This window comes from Pempheris klunzingeri, chromosome 2 (assembly GCF_042242105.1).
Source record: "Pempheris klunzingeri isolate RE-2024b chromosome 2, fPemKlu1.hap1, whole genome shotgun sequence".
Taxonomy (NCBI): Eukaryota; Metazoa; Chordata; class Actinopteri; order Acropomatiformes; family Pempheridae; genus Pempheris; species Pempheris klunzingeri.
Window position 1 is genome coordinate 28,909,477 of NC_092013.1, and position 25,041 is coordinate 28,934,517.

A 25,041-nucleotide genomic window follows, 5' to 3' on the forward strand; every position below is an offset into this window, starting at 1 on the left:
ATAAAATTTCACAACCAGTTTTTGCTTTGTTTGTTACAAAATGTAAAATGTTTTTTCTATCTTAATACATGACGCTGGAACACAACAGCTCGCTGCATTGGACATCAGTTTGAACATTCTACAGGATTTTGCTTTTCTTTCCTGTTTCCATGTCAAATAAAAAAATATATATACTCTCACTAATGTGGAAATTTCAGCTTCATGGCCCACTGCCATCCAGAAATACCAGAATCCAGATTTTTTTTTTTTTTATAGTTCAGTCATAGTACTTTGGAGCATACGACAATCATTTCAGATTCAAATGTTATCACACACTTGAAATAACCTCTCTTTTGTACATTTGGCTCTGACTGACATAGCAATTTCTTAAGTCTCATTATTTGCTCCGGTCATGATTATATCTTTACAAAGGGATCCAACATATCTGAAAGCCATAATAATCTATGATGATAAACATGTTGAACTGCCACATAGGCTATTGTAGGCATTATAAAATAGACAGAAGCCTGTACAGGAGGTTGGATCAGATCAGTCCAGTGACAGTCTGCCTTGAAATTACTTTATTCTAATAGTATTGTTATGAATGATAGATAGATTCATTACTTTTGCCTGACACCTTTTTGGTCTTCTAAAACCTGTCAAATCGTTGTGCTTAAATATAAAGCTCATAATAATTGTAAATTCTGTAGGTATATAGGTAATGCACTAGTTTCAAATTTTATATTTAAGATAAGAAAATGAATACATTTATATTATATTATATCATGTTTATTATCCATCCATCCATCCATCCATTTTCAACCGCTTATCCGGGGTCGGGTCGCGGGGGCAGCAGTTTTAGCAGAGATGCCCAAACTTCCCGGGCCCCAGACACCTCCTCCAGCTCATCCGGTGGGACCCCGAGGCGTTCCCAGGCCAGCCGAGAGACATAGTCCCTCCAGCGTGTCCTGGGTCTTCCCCGGGGCCTCCTTCCGGTGGGACATGCCCGGAAAACCTCCCCAGGGAGGCGTCCAGGAGGCATCCGAAACAGATGCCCGAGCCACCTCAGCTGGCTCCTCTCGATGTGGAGGAGCAGTGGCTCTACTCCGAGCCCCTCCCGGATGGTCGAACTCCTCACCCTATCTCTAAGGGTGAGTCCGGCCACCCTGCGGAGGAAACTCATTTCGGCCGCTTGTATCCGAGATCTTGTTCTTTCGGTCATGACCCAAAGTTCATGACCATAGGTGAGGGTAGGAACGTAGATCGACCGGTAAATCGAGAGCTTTGCCTTTTGGCTCAGCTCCCTCTTCACCACGACGGACCGATACAGCGACCGCATTACTGCAGACGCTGCACCGATCCGCCTGTCGATCTCACGCTCCATCCTTCCCCCACTCGTGAACAAGACCCCGAGATACTTGAACTCCTCCACTTGAGGCAAGGACTCTCCACCGACCCGGAGATGGCAAACCACCTTTTTCCGGTCGAGAACCATGGCCTCGGACTTGGAGGTGCTGATTCTCATCCCAGCCGTTTCGCACTCGGCTGCAAACCGCCCCAGTGCACACTGGAGGTCCCGGCCTGACGAAGCCAACATGACAACATCATCCGCAAAAAGCAGAGATGCTATCATGCGGTCCCCAAACCGGACCCCCTCCGGCCCCTGGCTGCGCCTAGAAATTCTGTCCATAAAAATAATGAACAGAACCGGTGACAAAGGGCAGCCCTGCCGGAGTCCAACATGCACCGGGAACAGGTCTGACTTACTGCCGGCAATGCGAACCAGACTCCTACTCCGGTCGTACAGGGACCGGACAGCCCTTAGCAAAGGGCCCCGGACCCCATACTCCCGAAGCACCCCCCACAAGATGCCACGAGGGACACGGTCGAATGCCTTCTCCAAGTCCACAAAGCACATGTGGACAGGTTGGGCAAACTCCCATGAACCCTCGAGCACCCGATGGAGAGTGTGGAGCTGGTCCAGTGTTCCGCGACCAGGACGGAACCCGCATTGTTCCTCCTGAATCCGAGGTTCGACTATCGGCCGTATCCTCCTCTCCAGTACCCTGGAATAAACTTTCCCGGGGAGGCTGAGGAGTGTGATCCCCCTATAGTTGGAACACATCCTCCGGTCCCCCTTCTTAAAAAGAGGGACCACCACCCCGGTCTGCCACTCCAGAGGCACTGTCCCCGACCGCCAGGCGATGTTACAGAGACGTGTCAACCAAGACAGTCCCTGTACATCCAGAGACTTGAGGTATTCAGGGCGGATCTCGTCCACCCCTGGTGCCTTGCCACCGAGGAGCTTTCTGACCACCTCGGCGACTTCGGCTTGGGTGATGAACGAGTCCACTTCTGAATCCCCAGCCTCTGCCTCCTCAATGGAAGACCTGGCGGTGGGATTGAGGAGATCCTCGAAGTATTCCTTCCACCGCCCGACGACATCCCCAGTCGAGGTCAACAGCCCCCCACCCTCACTGTAAACAGTGTTGGTGGGGTACTGCTTCCCCCTCCTGAGGCGCCGGACGGTTTGCCAGAATTTCCTCGAGGCCGACCGGTAGTCCTCCTCCATGGCCTCCCCGAACTCCTCCCAGGCCCGAGTTTTTGCCTCCACAACCGCCCGGGCTGCAGCACGCTTGGCCTGCCGGTACCTGTCAGCTGCCTCAGGAGTCCCACGAGCCAATAAGGCCCGGTAGGACTCCTTCTTCAGCTTGACGGCATCCCTTACTTCCAGTGTCCACCACCGGGTTCGGGGATTGCCGCCACGACAGGCACCAGAGACCTTACGGCCACAGCTCCGAGCGGCCGCGCCGACAATGGAGGTGGAGAACATGGTCCACTCGGACTCAATATCTCCAACCTCCCCCGGGATCTGTGAGAAGCTCTCCCGGAGGTGGGAGTTGAAAACCGCGGCGACAGCGGGTTCCGCCAGACGTTCCCAACAGACCCTCACGATACGCTTGGGCCTGCCGAGTCTCTCCGGCTTCCTCCCCTGCCAGCGGATCCAACTCACCACCAGGTGGTGATCAGTTGACAGCTCAGCCCCTCTCTTCACCCGAGTGTCCAGAACACACGGACGGAGGTCAGATGACACGACAACGAAGTCGATCATCGACCTCCGGCCTAGGACGTCCTGGTGCCACGTGCACCGATGGACGCCCTTGTGCTCGAACATGGTGTTCGTTATGGACAGTCTGTGACTAGCACAGAAGTCCAACAACAGAACACCACTCGGGTTCAGATCGGGGAGGCCGTTCCTCCCAATCACGCCTCTCCAGGTCTCACTGTCGCTGCCCACGTGGGCGTTGAAGTCCCCCAGTAGAACAATGGAGTCCCCAGTCGGCGCACCATCCAGCACCCCTCCCAGGGACTCCAAGAAGGCCGGGTACTCTGCACTGCTGTTCGGCCCATAGGCCGAGACCACAGTGAGAGACCTGTCCCCGACCCGAAGGCGCAGGGACGCGACCCTCTCGTTCACCGGGGTAAACTCCAACACATGGCGGCTGAGCTGTGGGGCTATAAGCAAGCCCACACCAGCCCGCCGCCGCACACCGCGGGCAACACCAGAGAAATGGAGAGTCCAGCCCCTCTCGAGGAGCTGGGTTCCAGAGCCCAAGCTGTGAGTGGAGGTGAGCCCGACTATATCTAGCCGGTACCTCTCAACCTCCCGCACAAGCTCCGGCTCCTTCCCCCCCAGCGAGGTGACATTCCATGTCCCTACAGCTAGAGGCTGTCTCCGAGGCCCAGGTCGTCGGGGCACTCCGCCTCGACCGCCACCCGTGCCACATAGCACCCGACCCCTACGGCTCCCTCTGCGGGTGGTGGGCCCACAGGAGGTCGGACCCACGTCATCTATTCGGGCTGGGCCCGGCCGGGCCCCGTGGGCAAAGGCCCGGCCACCAGGCGCTCGCATGCGAGCCCCAGCCCCGGGCCTGGCTCCAGGGGGGGGCCCCGGCTGCGCCATACCGGACGACGTCACGGTCCTTCGTTGTCTTCTCTTCATAGGGGTTTTTGAACTGCTCTTAGTCTGGCCCGTCACCTAGGACCTGTACATGTTTATTATATTATAGTATATTATATTATAGTATAGTATTGTATAGTATATTATATCATGTTAATTATATTATAGTATAGTATAGTATATAATATTATAGTATATTATATTATATTATAGTATAGTATAGTATAGTATAGTATATAATATTATAGTATATTATAGTATATTATATCATGTTAATTATATTATATTATATTATATTAGTTCAATGACACAGTGTTTTTTTTTTCAAAAGTAAATTAACCGTTTCTTTCCGTATTCACTAATAAGATTCTTCCTAATTTCTCCACAGTTTATGAAAGTATGTGGTTAGATTGTTAAACAACAAACCCGCTGAGGTTTTTCATTCAATACGAATTCATGTTGTGCAGTTAAACACTGTTTAAACCAATTCTAAGTTCATTTTAAAGGCCATGAAAACCCTCTGATACCAGTGATGTGTCTGACACTCAAGTTTGTCAACGTTAAAACAACTGTAGTTACCTTTGTATTGTGTATTTTGTACTTTGTATTTGGTGTTTTGTCTCAGCTGTTTTGCACTGGTTTTAGCTCTGTTTGAAAAAAATGCGATGTCATGTATTTCTATGTATTTAACAACATAACTGTATAAATTGTCATGACTGCCAGGGGGGTGGTATGCTCACGTTGTCAATCAAATATGATCAAACCAGAGCCACATAATCCTGATGGAGCAGATTTGCTCAGTTTTTACACAAAATAACTGTGGGCATTTTTTAATTATTAATTTTAATTGTTACTCTGTTAGATATTCTAATTACAGAGACACATTTACACATAAAATTTGAAATGATTTTGAAAGTTTGTCTTGATGTGAAAGTTTCCAGGAGCTTTAAATTCTACCACACAAAACATCCGAACTGTGGAGGGACGATTCAAAAGCACTTCGAGGGGAAATAAAATGGGAAAACTGCCAGTTGTTTTAGATGTAACAGTTCCAGCAACTGTGTTGATTTCTATTGTAGTAGCTGGATTATGTTGTTTCCGACAAACTCAACCGTGAATCACATGATATCAGAGGCACAGAGTACGAGGACAGGCTGTGGTCCATTGACTGAGCAGACAGGAGCAGAAGACTGAGCTAACCCACATGTGTGAGCACGCAGCAACTCCTCTCTCCTCTGTGTCCGTGTGTGTGTGTGTGTGTGTGTGTGTGTGGGGGGGGGGGGGGGGTGGGACAAGCTTGGATGGGCCGGCTGAGCTGAGTAGATGTGACCAGCCTAAGTGTGTGTGTCTCATATCAGTGTGTCCTCGATCGCTCTCACTGTATGGGGCACTTTAGTCCATTCTTTACTGGCACCCGCGAGGCACGCACACACACAGACATACACACACATGCAATACACATCAGCACACGTGTACGCACGGCTACACACACACACAGACTCAGTGTTTTGATGTAAACTCAAGTGGACGAGCGGGTCCAGTCAACCACTCCGCCAGTCTTTCTCTCTCTATCCTCTTCTCTTTTTTCCTTCATCTTTCATTGCTTCCTTCAATGTGACACTTTTAACGGCATGTCACGCAATCCTGTGCTCAAGCACACACATGCACACACACACACACACACACACACACACACACACACACACACCATGTCGTGCTCTGAGCCAAAGCTCTGCACCTTTGTCAGGGGAGAACCACTTAAGCACGCTCATATACACACACATATTCACGCACATTCATGTCTGATTTTTACTCTCTCTGCACACACACACTTACAAGCATTCCCCACTTAACTCCATCTTCCTTTCACCATCTCGTGCCCTCCCCTCCTCTCTGCGTCTTGTCTCGTCTCGTGTGTGCGTGACTGTGGCTGGCTTTGGCGAGGGTGAATTAGCACGGCGACCCAGTTTGGTGCCAGAACAGACAAGACGTCAGCGGAGGATGCATTGAAGAACTCTTTTTTTTACTTCCATCCCCTGAAAATCCACTTTCTGCTCCAACTGCCATGATGTAATGGTAAATAAAATACAGGGTAAATACCTTTAGCTGAGGATTATCATAAAGTAAATGAGTTCTGTTGCAGATGCTTTTTTACTTAGAAAGATCATATCTGTATAACCTCAGATGATTTACATCATTGTCTTACATTCAAATTAGCCTTAAAACTTGGATAAAATCAGTTCCATAAACAAAGAGTGACTTGAGGTGAGTTTTTTCTTCCACCCTGTTCTCTGCTTTCTTTGTGGGCTCTGTTTTGCATTTCTGTGCTGATGCTAATTGCCTGCAACTAATTATAGAAAGTCTTCAAGTGGCTCTCTGAGCTGGACACACACACATATAAAGACACACACACACACACGCACACACACTCTATTTCCTACGCTTTTAAACACATTTTGACAAGGAGCTCTCACTGCGTTGAACCAAGAGGGTGTTTGTTGCTGGCCTAAGATTGGTAACAGAGATTTGTGTGTGTGTGTGTGTGTGTAGGTGCTGGTGGGACAAGGAGGAGGAGGGGGGATGCAAGTGAACCGGTGTTGCGTGTCTCATTCGGCTCGTTTAGCTGACAAACTGCTTTTAGCGTTTAATTATCCATCGCTCTGTGATTAATAGGTTTTAATTACTGTAACCCGTGGCAACCTGAAATATGCACAGGTCTCCACATGAGGTCGGCCTATCAAAACCCCATGAAACAATCAAAAACGACAAAAACAAACAGAACGTGGTTTGAAAAAAGAAAAACAAGAGAGGGTCGAGGATCTTTGCATCTCAAAATTCTCACTTATTATTCACCATTGCTGGCTGAATGGAGGAGGAAGTTCTGCTCAGACAGACACTATTTTCTCACCTTCTGAGAAAGTATTAGACCTCAGACAGGCATTTGACCAGACCTTGAACTTCTTCACTTAATATATTTTTTTACATGATCCACAGCCAGAGCTTCAAACAGACTTTTTGATTCACTAGAAAGGTTAGAATTTTTCCAAACTTGTGTTGCTTCGAAGGCTTTTAACATTTTAGAGATATTTCTGCTGATGCTCTGAGGAAACTTTTAGATGGTTAGATAAATGAGTAACTCTGATGTTTGCATGATGTTTTGGGGAAAATTATTTTTCTAAGAAAGAAAGAGTTTGGCAGAGTTGATAGAAATTCACCAATCGAGCAAAAATGAACCAGTATTTTCCAGCATCTTCTGTAGAATAAATTTTTTTCTGTTTGGTTGCATTCACACCTGTAGTTCACTTCACTTGGTCTAAACTAAAGAAAGAGTCTTTGCTGTCCTTTGCCCCTGAATTGTAAGTATTCACGCTACAATCATTCTACAAAAAAACCAAGAGGTGTAAATATTCATGTAAACTTCAATTCATCATTTCCACCTCCATTAAATTCACAACCTTCAGTTGTAAAAGAAAATGATGAAATATGGCCCATTACACACTAACAGCTTTTATTTAGTCTCGGTTTAATGGGTTTTTTTATCGTTGTTTGAAGGTGGAGTTCAAATACATATGACATTTTATTATTTCATTATTTGAGGGACATGATGGAAATACGATGACAATTTGCGGGCAGCTAAAGTTATATGTATGAGGAGTAAACGGCAGTGGAAAACAAGTTAATGCAGAAAACCCAGCTGACCACACAATTTTAATAACTGGTGGAAGAAACCTGAATCCAGATATTAAAACAGATATTTCTATGACGTAAACAGACACAGACAGGAGCCTGGCGTTGTGTTAACTACTTAACAGTGCCATTTTAGCAGGTCTCTCTTTGAAATGAGATCATCTCAAAATACTTTCCAGTTACGTTAAATCTTCAGTGTTATGTGATCCCTGAGGAGCGATCTCATTTTGACAACATTAAATAAAAGTTATGAGTATTCATAAGATGAGGAGACACATTATGTTGAGCTGATTATGGATATGATTCAGAGTGGGGAGTGCTTTTTAAGGGGGTTTGGGGTATTTCATACCTCTCTAAAAATGTGGGGAGAGAAAGCTGGGCAATGACTCACAGAGCACAAACTGATGTTGTGGTTGATGGTCAGCTTATTAAACCTCTCGGCCCCCAGGGTTTCCTGATTATGTGCCGTTTAATGATTCTGTCGCTGCCAATTAGTCTCATTAGGAATATTTCAAACGTGTTTGATATTGATGACTCAAATCAGGACCGCCGACATCATAAAAACATGAAACTGTACGTAAATAGCGACTTCCAAGTGCTGCGAGTGAGACAGTAGCTACAACTTCATAATTCACTTCATCTGGTTTTAGTGCCGAGCCGCAGCTCACTCTGTCCACAATCCTCCTGCTCTCTTGGGAGAGTTTACAGTTTGTTTTACCCTCATCTCTCCATCCACCGCCGCGTCCTAATTCAACGTTTTTCCTTGCAGTGGAGATTAGCAAGGCAAGCTCTAATAATTAATAATTCACATTCCTTAATTACCCAACTAGACAGGCTGAGAATCTTCATCTCTGTATAAAACATCCTGTGGTCAGTTTTCCAACAAATATCATGGAGTTATCTTGTGGAGTGAAAATTCACATTTAAAAGGATTGTGTGTCATTGTATATGTATAAAAAAGAGATTTAGACTTGCCTTGTCGTCAAAAACATTTGATTTGGAACAATAATGATCACTTTTGAATCTGTTGTTCATACTGTAAATATGGAGAAGCAGTAATTGCACATTACTGCCTTTTTTAACTATATCTCTACACTTGCTTTATACATGCAATTTTTAAGACTTGCATATCAACGTTTTCTGATTGTGTATATTCATATTTTATCTTTTGTATGTTATTGGGATGTGGTTTTTCATATAAGCCATTACAGGCTTCTACTACACTCTCATTTTATATTTCTTTCATGTTTGTTTCTGTTTGTGTGAGATAATCAAAAATAAGAGGGAAAAAAAGACACCCAATGAGAACAGGTCTGTCCACAGCTTTGCTCGAGGACTGCAACTGGACATTAGCTGTTAGGAATAATAACATATAGTGAGGGGGAGTGAGGGGGAGTGAGGGTACGGTGATAGAGACTGTTTGGTCACTTTTAATGAGGAACAAGGACTGGGACCCAAACACAACACACTTCAGTTTTAACTTAGGATGATATATCAGGGAAAATCTAAAAACTGACTACATCTTGGTTACTAAATGATTGTGCAAAATGACTTGACTTCAAAGATTTGTCTTCAAGCATAAGCCACATATATTATCACACATGCCTGCGATTGGTCTTCTTTGTGTTCCCACTACAAACAAGCTCCTGCAGAATTTGCTTGTGTTGATGTGGTTCTTTGGTCTGCACCAATTAGAGTGACCGTTTTCACACCAGCCCACATGAACCGAACCAAAGCAGAGCTTGTCTGAACGGCACCAGACAGGTTAGGTGTGAAAGGACCCCGGGTTGACTTACCCACACAAGAGTCTCTGTGTTCTTCAAACCCAGCGGAGCACACACACCTCCCAATGGGCACCAGCCACTCCCCCTCAGCACTGCAGTACATCTTGGGTGTGTCCCTCTCCTCTGCATGATCCACACATTGACCTCTGACTTCCACCAGAGAGGACGAGTCGGCGCCCGTCACCACATCAGTGAACACCGCCAGGTTACGGCTGACACCCACGCAGCGCTTGTAGTACACCCGCACTGAGGTGAGGGCGATGCAGGCACCAATGTCCTGGAAGGCCAGGTAGAAGCCTCGTTTGGTCAGGGGGCCCACACCTCGCACCTGGAGAAGAGGAGGGTCAGACACACTTCAGGTCAGAATGAGATATATCACTAAGCCCTTTTTATGGAACACTGGCTAACCCTGACCTCAACCCAAGGGCCAACATGCATGAATGAGGCTTCATTTGATCTCACTCTCTTTACTGTAGATGGAACAGCATCATGCTAGATGTGGCAACAAGGTGTCCAAAAAATATAGAACAGAGCCTTTTTAACAATCCTGTTAATCCTGTTAATTCTCTCATGATCCCTAAGATTTATCTTGTGACACGTTCCCACCTCGCAGCCACTGCACTTGTGCCCAGTTGAAGAAAAACAACAAAATACCTGTCTGCTGAACAGGAAAAAGAATATTAGAGAAAAACTTCCATTCAAATCTTAAATAAGTCCTCCATCAAATGTAACCATCAAAAAGTCAGATAATCTTAACAAGTCCTCAAACAACAGAATAGGGAACCAGTGCCCTCATGCATGTTTTGTCATTTAACTTCACTTTATTATGATCAGTGACCGCAGTGACTTTAGAAATGTCATACTCCACACAGCTGTGAAACCTCAGTGTATTTTACTAGACTCACTAGCCAACTTACTAAAGGTTCGAACAGCAGAGGCTCCTGAACAAAACAGACAGGACATTGTGAACACAGCCTGAATTTAGGCTTGGACTGGTGTTTGGTGTTGTGCGTTGGCAGCAGTTATCAATCAGCTGCTCTGCTCTCAGCACCAACCTGGAAACATAGATGTCTTCACATATTGGTGTGTATGTTTTTTTTTTATCATATCACCTTCGACTATCTTAAAAAAAATTATTGAAAATTGAAAATTCATTGTGGAAGCTTCTGAAAATATAAGGGTGGCATTTTTGCAGGTAGTTGGTCTTTTAACATCTAATATGGTCACTAGTGGGTGTAGGAATGAGTCTAGTTATTGATTGACTTCTTAACACCTACCTGTAATGAGTTAATACACATTACAGTTTATCTACTGTCCATCAATAAATATATATTTATGGCATATTGTTAACTCACAATAGCTCCCTGTGATCCTCTCTATTTTCTCTGTCCTGTCATTTTGTTCACCATTGTGCACCATTTTGTTCAACAAAAAGTCACCGAAGAGGGAAAATAACATCACACTTCATCAGAACCACACTCTCAGAAGAGTGCTCTAATGTACAAAACGCACAGATCTAGTGTTTTTCCATGCTTTTAAAGGAGCAGTCTCACATGCTGAAACAACATTACCGCTGCCCAATTAGTAACTTTGCTCACAAACTGACTTAATGAGTTGAATCGATTTTTCACCGCTACCAAGCTCTGGATACATCAACACTGTGTGCTAATTAGAAAACAGTTTATGAGCTATAAGGATGTTTTTGTTGCTATTTCATGTACATGCCAGGAATTAAACATATGTTCTGTAAACACAACCAATTGTCATTAAAGTTTCCTCAGGCTTTTTCTTTTCAAGCACATGTGCAAACCTTTGCCACTGTATGGTTTCAGCTCTTATGATGGACTGTCATATGTGTTCAATTCAATGTTCTCAAATAACACAGTAGAAGAGATATTGGTTGACAAATGAAAAAATAAGATAATATGACTTTGAATATCTAATCCGTCAGAAGCTGAATTAAGTTAGATAGATAGATAATTGATTGATCGGCGGTTGGTTGGTCCAGGGGGAGGGGCTTAACATTTATAAGCCTCTGGCCACCAAAGCTCACGAGGAGTCAGTGTGAGGGCGGCTGTACACCAGACAGGGGACAGCTACTTTTTTTTTTTTTTGGTCTTTCTGTTTCTGCTATGGACGTCTGACTTTCTGTTTTCCTCACTGTTTTTTGTAAATAAAGCACCTCAATAACTTTTGCAACTCAAGCCATCTTTTTTATTAGACAGCTGACCCACCGATTTTTGTAACAGTAGGGAAGTTGGGGATCTATGACAATTTCAAAAATGCCACCCTTATCCTGTAAAAACCAGCCTTAAAACATACATAACAACAATAAATCATGTCTTATTTCTTCAAAGGCAACATATAGCATCAGCCAGTTTGCAATTTATTAGGCAAAACAAACAAAATACTTGAACTAGATTCTAGTTAACTAACTTCTAGTTACTAGAAGTTCTACAGGTGCTGGTCATATAATTAGAATATCATGAAAAAGTTGATTTATTTCAGTAAATCCAGTCAAAAAGTGAAATTTGTATATTATATTCATTCATTACACACAGACTGATATATTTCAAGTGTTTATTTCTTTTAATTTTGATGATTATAACTGACAACTAATGAAAAACCCAAATTCAGTATCTCAGAAAATTAGAATATTACTTCTAAAAAAAAGATTTCTAGAAATGTTGGCCATGAAAAGTATGAGCGTGTACAGCACTCAATACTCCCGTTGGAAAATGAAATCTGCATCTCCATAAAGTTGGTCAGCAGCAGGAAGCATGAAGTGCTCTAAAACTTTAACATTTAAACATTTAAAGGCCTTTGCAGGTGTTTTGAGTTAATTATTTTGAACCTTTCCACAATATTCAAATTTTCTGAGATACTGAATTTGGGTTTTTCATTAGTTGTCAGTTATAATCATCAAAATGAAAAGAAATAAACACTTGAAATATATCAGTCTGTGTGTAATGAATGAATATAATATACAAATTTCTAATTATTATATTCTTTTTTTAATTATGATATTCTAATTATATGACCAGCACCTGTATAGCTGAACTAATAAATAAAGCTTTGAAGACAACAGCCACTGCGACGCAGTATAACTGACTTTTTTAAAGTATTATCTGAACGCTCACCCTTTGACACTATAGTAGGAACAAAAGAGGAAAAGATTAAAGTAAAGGGTTGATGGCAAAACTGTACAAAACCACAACCTAATTTAAGCTTTTTGTGTCTCCTATGGATAACTCAGGATTATTGTGCAACAAATTTAGAAGTGTACAATGAATTACATCGTGTCTTTCATATCTTCTTATCTATTGTAACAATGTAAAGTATCAATAAATGAGTTGCTGCACTATCCAGTATCAAATTTGAGGCTGCTGTCAATATCAAAGTATTTCCCATGATTCTGAACTGAGCCCTGCTGTTTCTTTTTTTTAACAGATCTGCAAAAGCAAGCACAAAACAGTCTGAGTGACGAGAGTGGAAGAGGCTCTCTGGGGCAGAGGATGTTTCCAACTTGAACTCCTGTGGAGGTGTACGTGCTAAGAATTGGAGTAAACTCACAATGCAATGTGAGATATTGCTTCAAAGACCGTGGCCTGCCATTTATGTGTTGTTTCTGTCAGTATTTGTGCTGCTGTTTAATGTTGTTGCTCATACCTCAGTGTTGAGCTTAAGCCTGCGGACCCCCAGGTCCACCCCTGTGAAGCTCTCATCAGCAGCGATGGTGTCAATCTTAATGAACTGGTTCTCCCGTATGGCCGAGCCCACCGCCCTGTCAGACTCATAGTAGTACAGGTTGAAGGTTTCCTGTAGAACAAACGAGGTGTGAGAGCTCTATGTGGTGTGTGTGTGACTGGTGGAAAGTTAATTCATCGCAATGGTACAGAAAATTACACTCAAAGCTGCACAAGAAAAGGGATTTCTTTTCAACTTCTAAAACTGTTTTTTGGTCACTTCAAATCTATTTTCCATAAAAGGTCTCTTGGGTCTATATTTAGTCATAAATGAACTCTCAGCCCGGCCCTACAGCTGCCAGGGGTTCTCATTTTCTCAGCTTTTGGATGGTGATAATTATTTCTGCCTAATACATGCATTGCATGGCTTTGCTGAAGTGCTGAATTATTAGCATGCATGCCCCAGAGCTATCTACCAGACACACATTCTTTAGTCCCATTGCTCTTTTCACATATTCGATAAATTGAGCAGTACATCAAACTCCCTAAAAGTTACAAAAGTCCTTTAAAGGAAAAATTTTAGCTGCCTAATTATGTTTAAAGGTCATCAGAACTTTCACTAGACTTCATCTCAGGTTATGATTTTTTTAATACAATCTGTATACACCAACAGACTATAAGAACTCCTCTCTGTGTGGGTGCTACCTTGCAGGTGCCCAGTACACCGGGCATGCTGTTGCAGTCTCGCAGTGTGAACTTGACCTCGATGTAGATCCTCCTCGCTCCCTCTCGAGGGAGCCAGCTCGTCCTCAGCCAGTTGTTCTGGCTGGGGCTCATCACGTTACAGACCTGAATCACAGTGTAATAATCAACAGCAGCACACATTTGTTTTGAAGAGCTGAGCAACTGGTGGTAGCACTTCACAGCAGCTAATATACACTACTCACAAAAAGTTAGGGATATTTGACTTTCAGGTGAAATATATGGAAAATGTAAAAAGTGAATGCTACAGTGATATTATATCATGAAAGTAGGGCATTTAAGTAGAAGCATGCAATGGTCATTTCTTCATCTTAAACAATTTATTTGAAGAAAATCTAACAACAGTGGTAGGTATACCACAACAAAACATGTTCAGTGTCTCAATAAATTGGGACGTGGCCAAAGGACGTCCACTCCTCTCCTTTCTGTGACTCTTCCAGTCTCTGTATCACTGTTCCAACCTCCTGATGACACTCTGTGACCCTCTAAGCTCAGTGAACACCTCCGTCTGAGGACTTCCTGTTTGAAGCCTCCAGTGTTGAGGTGCTGCTGATCAACTGTTAGGTGTCGTCTTGGTCTCATGATGTCAGAATGTGAACAGCAGGATGAGGAGGACTGTTTAAATACCAATTCTAACTGAAGCAGGAAATGTATTGGTGGATTCATGGATCAAACCTGTTGTGAATGTTGCTGTTAAGCTTCTTGTTAGAGAACAGCAGCTGGTGCAGAAAGTACTGAGACACTGAACAGTTGGACATGTGCATTCAAAGGTTTAGAGAAGGTCACATTAAGTTCACCTGGAAAGGTTAGAATGCATTTTAGGTTCATCCTGAGATTTCACCTGAAAGCTGAATATCCCTAACTTTTAGTGAGTAGTGTATCTTCAGACGAAGAATCCTAGGCTGATGTGAAGATGAGCCTGCACTCAATAGACTGATAGAAATTTTACTGGCAAATCACAAAGCATTTCCTGGTTTATACCATAAAGCAATCTAACATATTTCTAACCAAACTTGGTCCAGTGTGACAGAATGTAAAACACGCTGACAACTCAATCAGCATTTGGATGCTCAGTTTACTGAAATCATAGTATCATCATATCTCACATTTTACCTGGACCTGCTGACGGTGGAACGCTCTACATATATAACACTAGTTTACCATTTTAGGAATAGACACGTGACATTCTCTGGTCATCCATCTGGATGGCTGCATATTCACAAGGCTGGCTGTTGTCAAGGTCGTGCCTATCACTGATCGCACTGAGGTCACATCCGCTGTATTTTTACTAAGAATTTACTGCTCTTTAGAAGCTTGGCTCTTACAATTTAAAAAACCACTTTTTTTTTAAAGACTAAAACCATATAGACCTAAATCATAAAGTTAATCAAGTATTAGTAGTAATTTCCCCCTGGGGATTATTAAAGGGATTCTGATTCTGATTATTGGAGAAAGCTTTGAATCTGTGTATGTATGTATATATGTGTGTGTGTGTATATATATATATATATATATATATATATATATATATATATCATGGTAAACAAACTTTTCAGAGACTTTCGTGTACCTCCTCAAAATATCCTGAAGGCCCGGTAGCGGGACTTGTACTCGCGCCCAAAGTATTTCTAAAATCCTGGCTGCTACGCTGGCTACTGTATGTGATATAATTACACTTGGAAAGAGAACAGCAAAAATGAGTGCCTGCACACCAGTACTGAATCCCAGGAACTGAGATTGGATTTCTTGCCAAAAACAGTCCTTGCATACCGCAGACATGGGGCATTTTTAGCACGTGTGTTCCTATGAGCTGCAGACTGAAACAAAACCATCTCGAAGCCACAGTCATTATAAGAACTGAAGTGCAACGTTTACTAAAGTAATTACTAAATAAAGTTGTCTCAACTTTTGTCCACCAACAGGAATCGTTGTATAATTTTCATTTTCATTATTTAATGAAAAGTATAATATAATCTAAGAAACAAAAGAATAACTGGTGATTAATCATCCACAGTTTGTGTTTCAAAGTAATTTAATTTATGAAAAAAAAGTTTCACTGGGACCAAAGTGATATATTCCACTGAAGTGCTAACAATAATTACTGTAATTCTAATAAAAAATTCAGCTCATGCAAAGTGAGGTCATAACACACCTGGTACGTGTGGATAGGGCTGAAGTACTCGTCCATCTCATTAATGGCATCCCACTGTGCAGAAAGAAAGAGAGAAAGAGAGGAACATTCTTGGGTCAGTCACATGTTCACACATGTTTTTCAGATTCATCAGCTGCTGTCTATATTTCCCCCATGATCGTATGTGCCTACGCATCTCCCCAACCACACCAGAAGGTTATTATTGGCTTCAAATGAAACATGTGATGACGCTCGTCACTCAGGCAGCAATCCTGCAGGTGCATGGTATTCTATATTCTATATATAATCTCCCTGAAGACAAACACCATAGCTCATGTTTCCAGATGATTGGTGGTAATTTCAAACCTCATTGTGTACATGTCTGAGTTGGAGTGATGCACACAAGAAAACAAACTAATAAAAATCCACGTACTTTTTTTTATATACTTTGTCTGAAAGCTTCATTTCAAAATCTCAGTATACTGTGTTGTGTGCAGTAAACTTGGGTCAGTGCTGGTGTATGATGCGTGCAATCATGTGTTCTACATTTGAGCATGTTGGCACTTAATGTAATTCCAACACAACACATATTACTTTAATGAGATGCCCCTCGGGTATCTGATTAGATTAACATTGTTTACTGAATGCCACTTGCAGCCAATAGGAGAGCCGTGAGGAGGAACAACAAGTAAACTGTGGTGCTATTTCTAAATGTGTTGATGTGCATTACACCTCCCTGAACCTACCACTGTACACTCAGCACCAGGAGGAAACTCACTCACAGGTAGCAGCCTGTTCCTCTTCTCCTCAGAGTGCATTGTGGGGAAATATAACCTGTACCCAAAGACTTCATCTTCCACATTTCATATAGTAAGAAGCACAGGAGTTTGCAGTGTAGGGCAAGGTGATTGAGGATAATCTTCTTTCCATGTACAGATCTCAGTGCCACTCAACATGCCACTCAGTCTATTTTTTCTGTTCACAAAGAGGACAGTCGTAGACAAGGCATTTACATATGCATGCATTTGCATTTCATTTTGCAAATATATACTCGAAATTATATAGTGAGTTGTCACTATAACTGACAGGTCCTGGATAAACAGTCAAATCAGACAATCTGACTGTTGTTAATGAGACTTGATGAGTGCATGAGCAATCTGGATACATCCATGCTAAATTTAGTTACAACCTTCTTACTAGTCTTTGTAAGGGTCAAAACCTTTTTGGAGGATCTTCTTGACTCTGGCCAACGGGCGTTCCAACAGACTGTTTCTGCGTTTGTTCACAAACAAGTGTTTGAAACGATTTCTCTTCAGGTTTTTAGCCATGGTAGCTGCCCCAGACAAACATCTCTACAACTAGTGGTTGGGTTGACATGAACATTTTCACAGACGTTCACAGTCACCAGACAAAGAATCCTGGTGATCCCCTGACTTTTCCTCCAGTGCCACCATTAGGTTTATATTTGTGGTTTTGAGTAAAGGGTCTCATCATAGGCTGCCATGAATTTTGTTTTATACATTCATATTCTCCACAAGATTAACTGTAAGTACTTTGGTGAAAGAATTTTTTCTCATCTAGTTCCATCATCTGGTCAAATTTTTAAATATTTAACGAATACAAAATGAACATATTAACTATATCTAATAGTCACAAGGGACAACAATATCCGAAAAAGACACGGTTGCAATCCATTCTTTTAAATTTGCTTGTTTTACTCCTCAACAGCTTTCTGCCAGATGGAAACACTTTACACTTCTACTTATCATTGTCAATGCAAATCCAGCTGAACAGTTCTGTGGTACATTAGAAGAAGTCCACCACAGTTCAGTCGTAGAGGAAATAAATTATGTTCTGTCAACTGGTTTAGTCATGGTAACATAGAAACTCCATTGCTGGTGTCAAAAGTTTGTCAAACAGCTTAACGGAAACTGTGGGGGTTCAATGGGATTTTGAGAGCAGATTTCTTCCCTCTCTATTCCTGCTGAAACAAGATATTTGCAGGTGACATGAAGCAAGTAAAGCAAGTTCACTAATAATGAGAAGAAAACAATAGGACTTCTGTTAAGGTTTTCATGCAGGATACTGGCTCAACATGGGTGAGTGTGTAAACATGGCCATTTCCTGCAGGTCCTTACCAAACCCTTATTTTTTTCTGCCAGTGTTCAGTCTGAGCACGATACTGGATATTTTGCAAACAAAAAAATCTTCAAAATCCAAGAGGAATTGCAGTAAGAGCATCTTTAGCTTTGGTGGAGTGTAATGGAACATGTAGGTGGGGAACATTTTGAGAGGGATTTGATCAAATTGTCAGAGGATTTAATTGGATCACTTAAAGGTGGGCATAGATTTCACATAAAGATCTGATTTACATGGCTCAGATTTACTTGTCACAGTCTTCTACTGAGCCTGTGAAAATTGTAGTGTATAGTTTCTTCTGTAACTCTGGACAAGCTTTCTTGAGGCTAACAGTGACAGCTAACAGTGATCAATCAATCAATCAACCAATCAATCAATCTTTATTTATATAGCTCCAGTTCATAACAGCATTATCTCAAGACTCTTTCCATAAAGAGCAGCTCAGACCAAACTCTTTAATTAGAGAGAGACCCAACGATTCAGGAATTCAACATTAAGGATTCAAGAATCCCCACATGAGCAGCATCAGATAATTATATTATATTGAGCAACAGTGGAGGAAGAACTCCCCTTTAACAGGAAGAAACCTCAAACAGAACCAGGTTTCAGGGGGGCTTTCTGTTGGGGTCCATGTTGGGTGGAGGTTGGACAGAGAGAGAGAGAGAGAGAAAACGTGATGAATATGACTAATTTTTATAAACTGGGAGGAGGATCTGAAGATGTAGGGATTTACCAGCTAAAGGGGATCTACTGAAAGATAGCTAGCATTACAAGACATGCAGGGTCCAGTCCCTTATGAAGTTAGACCAATACCAAGGCCTAAAAGTCAGGATACCTCAACCTGTGCTATTTCAATGTCGACCACTTTTTTTTCACCTGTCTCTATAAATCACTTTAAGAAAAGGAAGAAGCCATTCATTTGTGTTTCAAATGTTGAGGGGGGTGAATAGGTGGGGGAGGGACAGCAGCATTTTCTCTCAGGCCCCCAAAACAGTAAATGCAGCCCTGTGTGTTAATGTAAAGCAGGGCAGTGCAGGAGAATGGTGCTGTCTTTCTGGATTAGAAAAAACAATAATGAAAAAGAAATATCTCAGTGAATGTCAACAGTGCCAAGGCTCACTCAGTGCCAAAATATATGACTTCCTCCTCCTCCACCAAAAGAAAAGCAATTCTCCCAATCTCCCTTCTTCAGATGAGCTGCAGCGAGGAGTACAGGTTAAGGTGTGCAGGTATGGAACATTGGTATTCATCAAATACTCTCTAGAATCACGGTCACAATACATTTCAGCCTTAGACAATATACTGCATTGATTATGTTGTAAATGCAAGCATAGCCAATTTGTGTGCATGTATTAATATAGACATGCATGCATGTTACCCATGATCCTCCTGGGCTGCGGATCCTCGCGAGTGTTGGAGTAATTGAAAGGGAAAGTGTCAACCCGGGTAAGCTTTGGAACTGACCTGAACTCGGCCGCAGATAAGACAAGCTTCGCATGGAAACCCCCCGCAACTGTGCTCTTCAGCCTCGACTCCCCCTGACCCCCCCTCGCTCCCCCAACACACACACTCCCCAAGGCGCCACCAGCCAAAAACCACTAGGATAATTAAGATGTAGGAAGTCTCACCCATCTCCCTCTTCCCTCCTTTCCTCACCCTCTCATCTTTATCAGCTAAATTGAAACCGTCCTTGAACTTGTGAGGACCTTAGCTAATTAGTGGGGTGTATAACCTCTCTATCGCCCTCATTATTCCCGTCTTACCATCACTGCACTCTCAACCCCTACTTTTTTTTTCTTGGGAAATCTTAGATTCTTCCCTCCTTGTAATTTTTTCCAGGAATGAAAATCACAGCAGCTAGAAGCAGATTGTCAGGAGGTTGTTCAGCACGCAAGGGGGAGACGAGATTGGATGAGATTGGTTGTTGTTTAGTCGTGAGAATAATGGAACTCTTTTCTGCTCATCTGCAGCAGACAGCCAGGGAGAAGAAGCAGAAGAAGAAAAGTCAGAGCGATTCAGCAGGGCGTGTTTATGTTCTGAGAGAGTTCTCTATTGTGACGACAACAGAAACATAGCACTTCACAGAGTGACAACTGACTATGCAGTGTGGGTTTACGTGTTTGTCAGACAGAGAGAGAGAGAGACAGGGAATTTAATTGGCTGTAAACTGCACATCTGTTTCCTGTCAACTAATCAGATCTCTCATCAGGAGAAATCAAACATGGCAGATAGAAAGCAAAAACTGTCTCCTGTACACAGCAAATCCAATACAAATAGACAGCAGGTACGTAAAAGTGTATGAAAATAAAAAGTCTATCAATCTATACCAAGTAAATGTCTAAAGATACATTTGCCACACACTGAGTGTTTCAATCATCTTTAGGTGCTGCACTGTCTCTGCTGAGTTTAATATTCAGTTTAATTTTGGCTTAAGTCCACTAAAATGAAACGCATGGCAACTGTTCCACAATACATCACACTTTATTCTCTAAACAGGGTGGTTGTTCCTGGTTTCTATATGTATGGTCTTGCAATCAGTCAATTGAATTATTAATCGTACACAACATACCTGTGTCCAAACCGCTGTCAGAGTGATGCCAAATGACACCGCTAAAATCAACATGACAATATCGGCAGCCACATTTTTCCAGTATCAGCATGCATCACAATATATCAAGACAAAGTGTGTTCCACTGTTATGCATTACAAACAGTCAGACTCTTTCAACAATTTAATAACTGTGTTAGTTATCACATTTTTGGAATTATTAAAGGTCACCTGTGAAGTTAACATATACTTTCATTGTTCCTTGATCATTAACAAATATGTTGAAGAAATTTCCATTCCCATGAACAATGTGCAAAACAGATTTTTCTGAATATTTGAAACCCTACATTGCCTACATCCATGTTTTTGTTCCTGGCTTGTGCATGTACTATTCTTCACTGCTTTTTGCTGCAGCATTGTTACACATCTTGCTGTGTTATTTCACCAGTTGTCAGCAGAAAAGCAGGAAACTGTCAACAGGAATGTAGCTCATCAGTGGTCATGCACTTAAATGTGTATCCTTGTGCTAACAGGACAAGATACAAACGAAACAGGGAGGGATCCACTTATCAAAAATCAGCCATCAAAAATCCCCAAATAATATGTATTATATTAATGAAAGCATGTTGGTCATATTTGTAACTGCTGATCTGACACTACTGCAGAGAGGACGTCACCTGCCCGTACCTCTAAAACTGTTCCAAATCACTGTCGAAACATAAGTCTGTTTTATGACGTGACAACGCTGCGGTGAAGGTTTGGTTATGTTTAGGAAAACATCTTGGTTTGGGTTGTAATGCTCCCTGCGTTATGATTAGGGGAGTTTTATTGTCATGGTTGCTATAATAAACACCACAGTTAGGGAATGACCGTGGACATGGGTAGAAGAATGTTCCCCACATTTTCCAATAGTACCACTCAGGTTGAACTTCAACGACATTCACCAATAAAAATGATAAAGATGCAGGGTGCCCCACCCTCTCAGGTCAGATGTCAGTCAAGCACAGACTGTACACACCCATACAGGCTGAGAGGACGTCTAATCAAACGGGCCGTCTGCTGTCTTCATCACATACTCTTCAGTCACTGTTGTAAAAGTCAGCATAAAGTGGTACCACAGGAAACAGGGGGGGGCAGGCAGGAAAGAGCCGATGATGAGCTCAGTGTTGAACCAGTGTGCTAATCTGAACCTGTGATGCTGTGACTCATCTGTACCTCAGCCCGCTGATCCCCCAGAATAGCCCAAGTGAACTGATACTATGACTGATATCCTCTCTATCCTCATAACACAAACTACAAACAAAGCTGTAAATCCAGCCTGTTGATAGTTTCCTCTCATTCACTGCTAATTGTGTTTCCAGTCGCAACGTTCTGGGGTCATACGGTCAAGCGGCTCAGCCTCGTCCGACTCTTTTTGGCAATTAATACACGTCTGATCCGCGTTCCTCGATTTCTCTGATTCTCCACGCTCCCTTTCTCTCTTTAATCTCAATCTCTTTTGTTTTATTCAGCCCATTTAGTGTTTCCACTTAGACAAAGAAGTTGCCATCGGAGTTGCCGGAAGATCAGAGCAGCTGTTGTTCAGCAGAATGAAAGTGTTTTTTTTGTTGTTTTAATGCAGTCGCCTTTAAAGCTTGCATCTAAATCTTGGGGGCTACTCTCGACTAGGCTGAGGCCCTCTAGCATGAAATCAATTTCAGTCTATTCATAACATATGATATGAAAGAGAGTGGATGCCAAACAAGATGAAAGAGAGAATGAAAGATTGATTAACACATATAGAGAGAAAACTGGTTGAAAAGAGGGATGATTACGTGCTGCTGGTTCGTAGGACAATAGAACGGGAGTCGCCTGTTTAAGGATCTATTCATCATTGTTGTTTCTGAGAAAGCTGAAGGCAGCTGCAGGTAGAAAACAGAGATTCTTGCAGGGAATCTGATGTGCTGGTGGAGAATATTTCCTGCTTAACTTTCACATCCTATACACATTACATTTCTAATAAGATTTGCCCTAAGGCCTTCCAGACCTCACAAACAAACAATTGACCAACTTTTTGATGAAAACACACACAAAAAAAGACTCAGAAGTGACATTGTGCTTGTTATTAATGACCTTCCATCATCATTTACAATTTTGATAACCTAAGAATTACATACTATAGACACATCCAATGCTGAAAACACTGGAATACTGTCTATACTTAAACTTCATTACAATTTCAACTGCTATTGTGAAAGGCAAATCAGAATTTCCAACAGTAATTGAAAATGATGTGTGAGTGACAGTCTGGGGTGAAGAGTTTATACTAATAAGGCAGCATGTTATTAGCTTATGCACATTTTTATGATATATAGGGATGGGTGGGGCATGAGTGTGTGTGGAACTGGCTAATTAATGTTTTTAATGATTGATTTTTATATTGAAAAGACTAATAAATGTAAGAAAAAACAACACATCTCTTAGGCTGCGATATTGTTTAAGAAATAATGTGATGAATATTCTGCTAAGATTAAAAAAAAGTTTTCTTCTGAAATAACTTAAAATAAACTACAAAAATACAGGTGTGTAATGAGTAAGAATAGTTAAACGTGTCTCCAAGAAATTATGTTTTTGTGGGACTAAATCATCCTTGAAACCACTAAATGGGTTTTCCTAATTAAAGTTAAAAGAAGTATGTTTCTTACTGAAGTGACGTGAAATGACATAACGTAAGTTAGTTAAAATAACTCAACGCTGACTTTTGGGAAGTAAATCGATGTTTCGTGTGAAAGTCCTGTGTTTCTTCATTGTTTGTTCCTGCACATAAGATGACTTACCGTCTCTGCAAAGACTAAGTCAGTAGAGACTAAACGGTGTGAAATGAGCAAAACGTGCATTATGATAAGACTTTTTCTATGTTTAACAAAATGAATGAATGAATGAATGAATGAAAGTGTTTCCCTAACATGCTATAACATCATAAATCACGAACCATAAAAGTGGTAACATGGTTTTAGTTGCCTTGAGCAGGTGAGATGAAGGTTCTGGAGATACATTCAATATGTGGTGACTCTACATATACTGTCAGTAATATGTTTCCCTATTATGTTTATAATAAACAGATTTCCAACAGCATTACCTTTCTCTCAGCATGTGTTTTCTGTTGCAGTAGTACTTCCCTACTATTAAGCTGTGACCTTCACTGTCCTGGATTTGTCCTCTAATCAAACCAACAAATCTGATATATTAATTACACTTGAAGTCACAGCCTTTCACGTCATTTTAACTTTGGTCTTGAGTGGCAAATTACAAAATTCTTTACATTAATTATATTATAATTTTCTATTTTCTTCTCACCAATTTTTGTAAATAGAAAACTGTATGTATACATCACACAATGTGTGTACTGTAATATGTAATAACAGTAAATAAAAGACACTCTTTGTCATTGCATGATTACATTTGTTCATGGACGGATTTCACACTGAAGCGGCACAGTAGTGAAGCTAATTATTAAATGTAATGAGGCTCATTTCCAAAATAAATCTGAATTATTATATTGTTATAGATGTGTTTTTATCTAGTGATGTGACAAATTACAAAAAGTTGGACACCAGAATTAATTTGTGATGGTTTGGTGCTCAGTGAAATTTGCTCAGTTGTCATGGAGATGGATTTGTTGTCATTTGAGCTCACCAGCTGATGATGTCCATGTGATATGATTGAAAGCCTTGAAAAAAGTTAGTAAGTGGGCCTAAAGGTGCTCTGGGTGAAATCATTAAGTCATGGCCATCTATGATTAAAGTTACCCTGGTAGCTTGTCTCCATGACAACTGAGCAAACTCCTTTGATGAACACAGTGTCTAACAGTTGAAAGCTCTGGTGACAGTAGTAAGTGGACCTAGAGGATAACTCATTTTATACGGAAATGTATAATTATTATTCCGTTACTTTAACTCCGCGTATAAAACATATTCATAGATTATTTTATATATAAGTAGTCATCAGTCTGATCTGTCATCAGCACCTGGCAGACTTCAGCTTGTAATGATAAGACTACAGGATAATTCATGTGTGTGGAATCTGTTACTGCCACTATCTCCCACTGTCTCTCTCTCTTGCATTAAAGTGTGCAGATTCTGCAGACAACACAGTTTTAGAGGCGTCAAAAGAAAGACAAGACAAAGCCGAACACTGGTGTCTTTTTTGAAAGATCCAATTTCAGATTAGCGAGCTTCTTTAGAACTCATAGACAGAGAGAGAATGATGGTTGGGGAGGGATAGAAAGAGGATGATGAAGATAGAGTTGGTGGGGTGTGATGGTTGTGAGTGTGTGTGTGTGTGTGTGTGTGTGTGTTTGCTGGTGGCATTTCCAGGCTTAATGCT

At 41.8% G+C, this 25,041-nt stretch overlaps 1 protein-coding gene across 1 annotated transcript in view; it reads right to left on the reverse strand.

Moving 5' to 3' along the window:
• Positions 1-25,041, reverse strand: part of epha8 (eph receptor A8) — a 93,397-nt gene that overhangs the window by 35,344 nt on the left and 33,012 nt on the right. Inside the window, exons 3-6 of the mRNA XM_070837326.1 lie at positions 16,012-16,065; positions 13,803-13,946; positions 13,081-13,230; positions 9,424-9,739 (exon numbers count right to left, since the gene is read on the reverse strand). Of these exons, the coding sequence (XP_070693427.1) occupies positions 9,424-9,739; positions 13,081-13,230; positions 13,803-13,946; positions 16,012-16,065 (664 nt within the window). The remainder of the gene's footprint in view (positions 1-9,423; positions 9,740-13,080; positions 13,231-13,802; positions 13,947-16,011; positions 16,066-25,041) is intronic.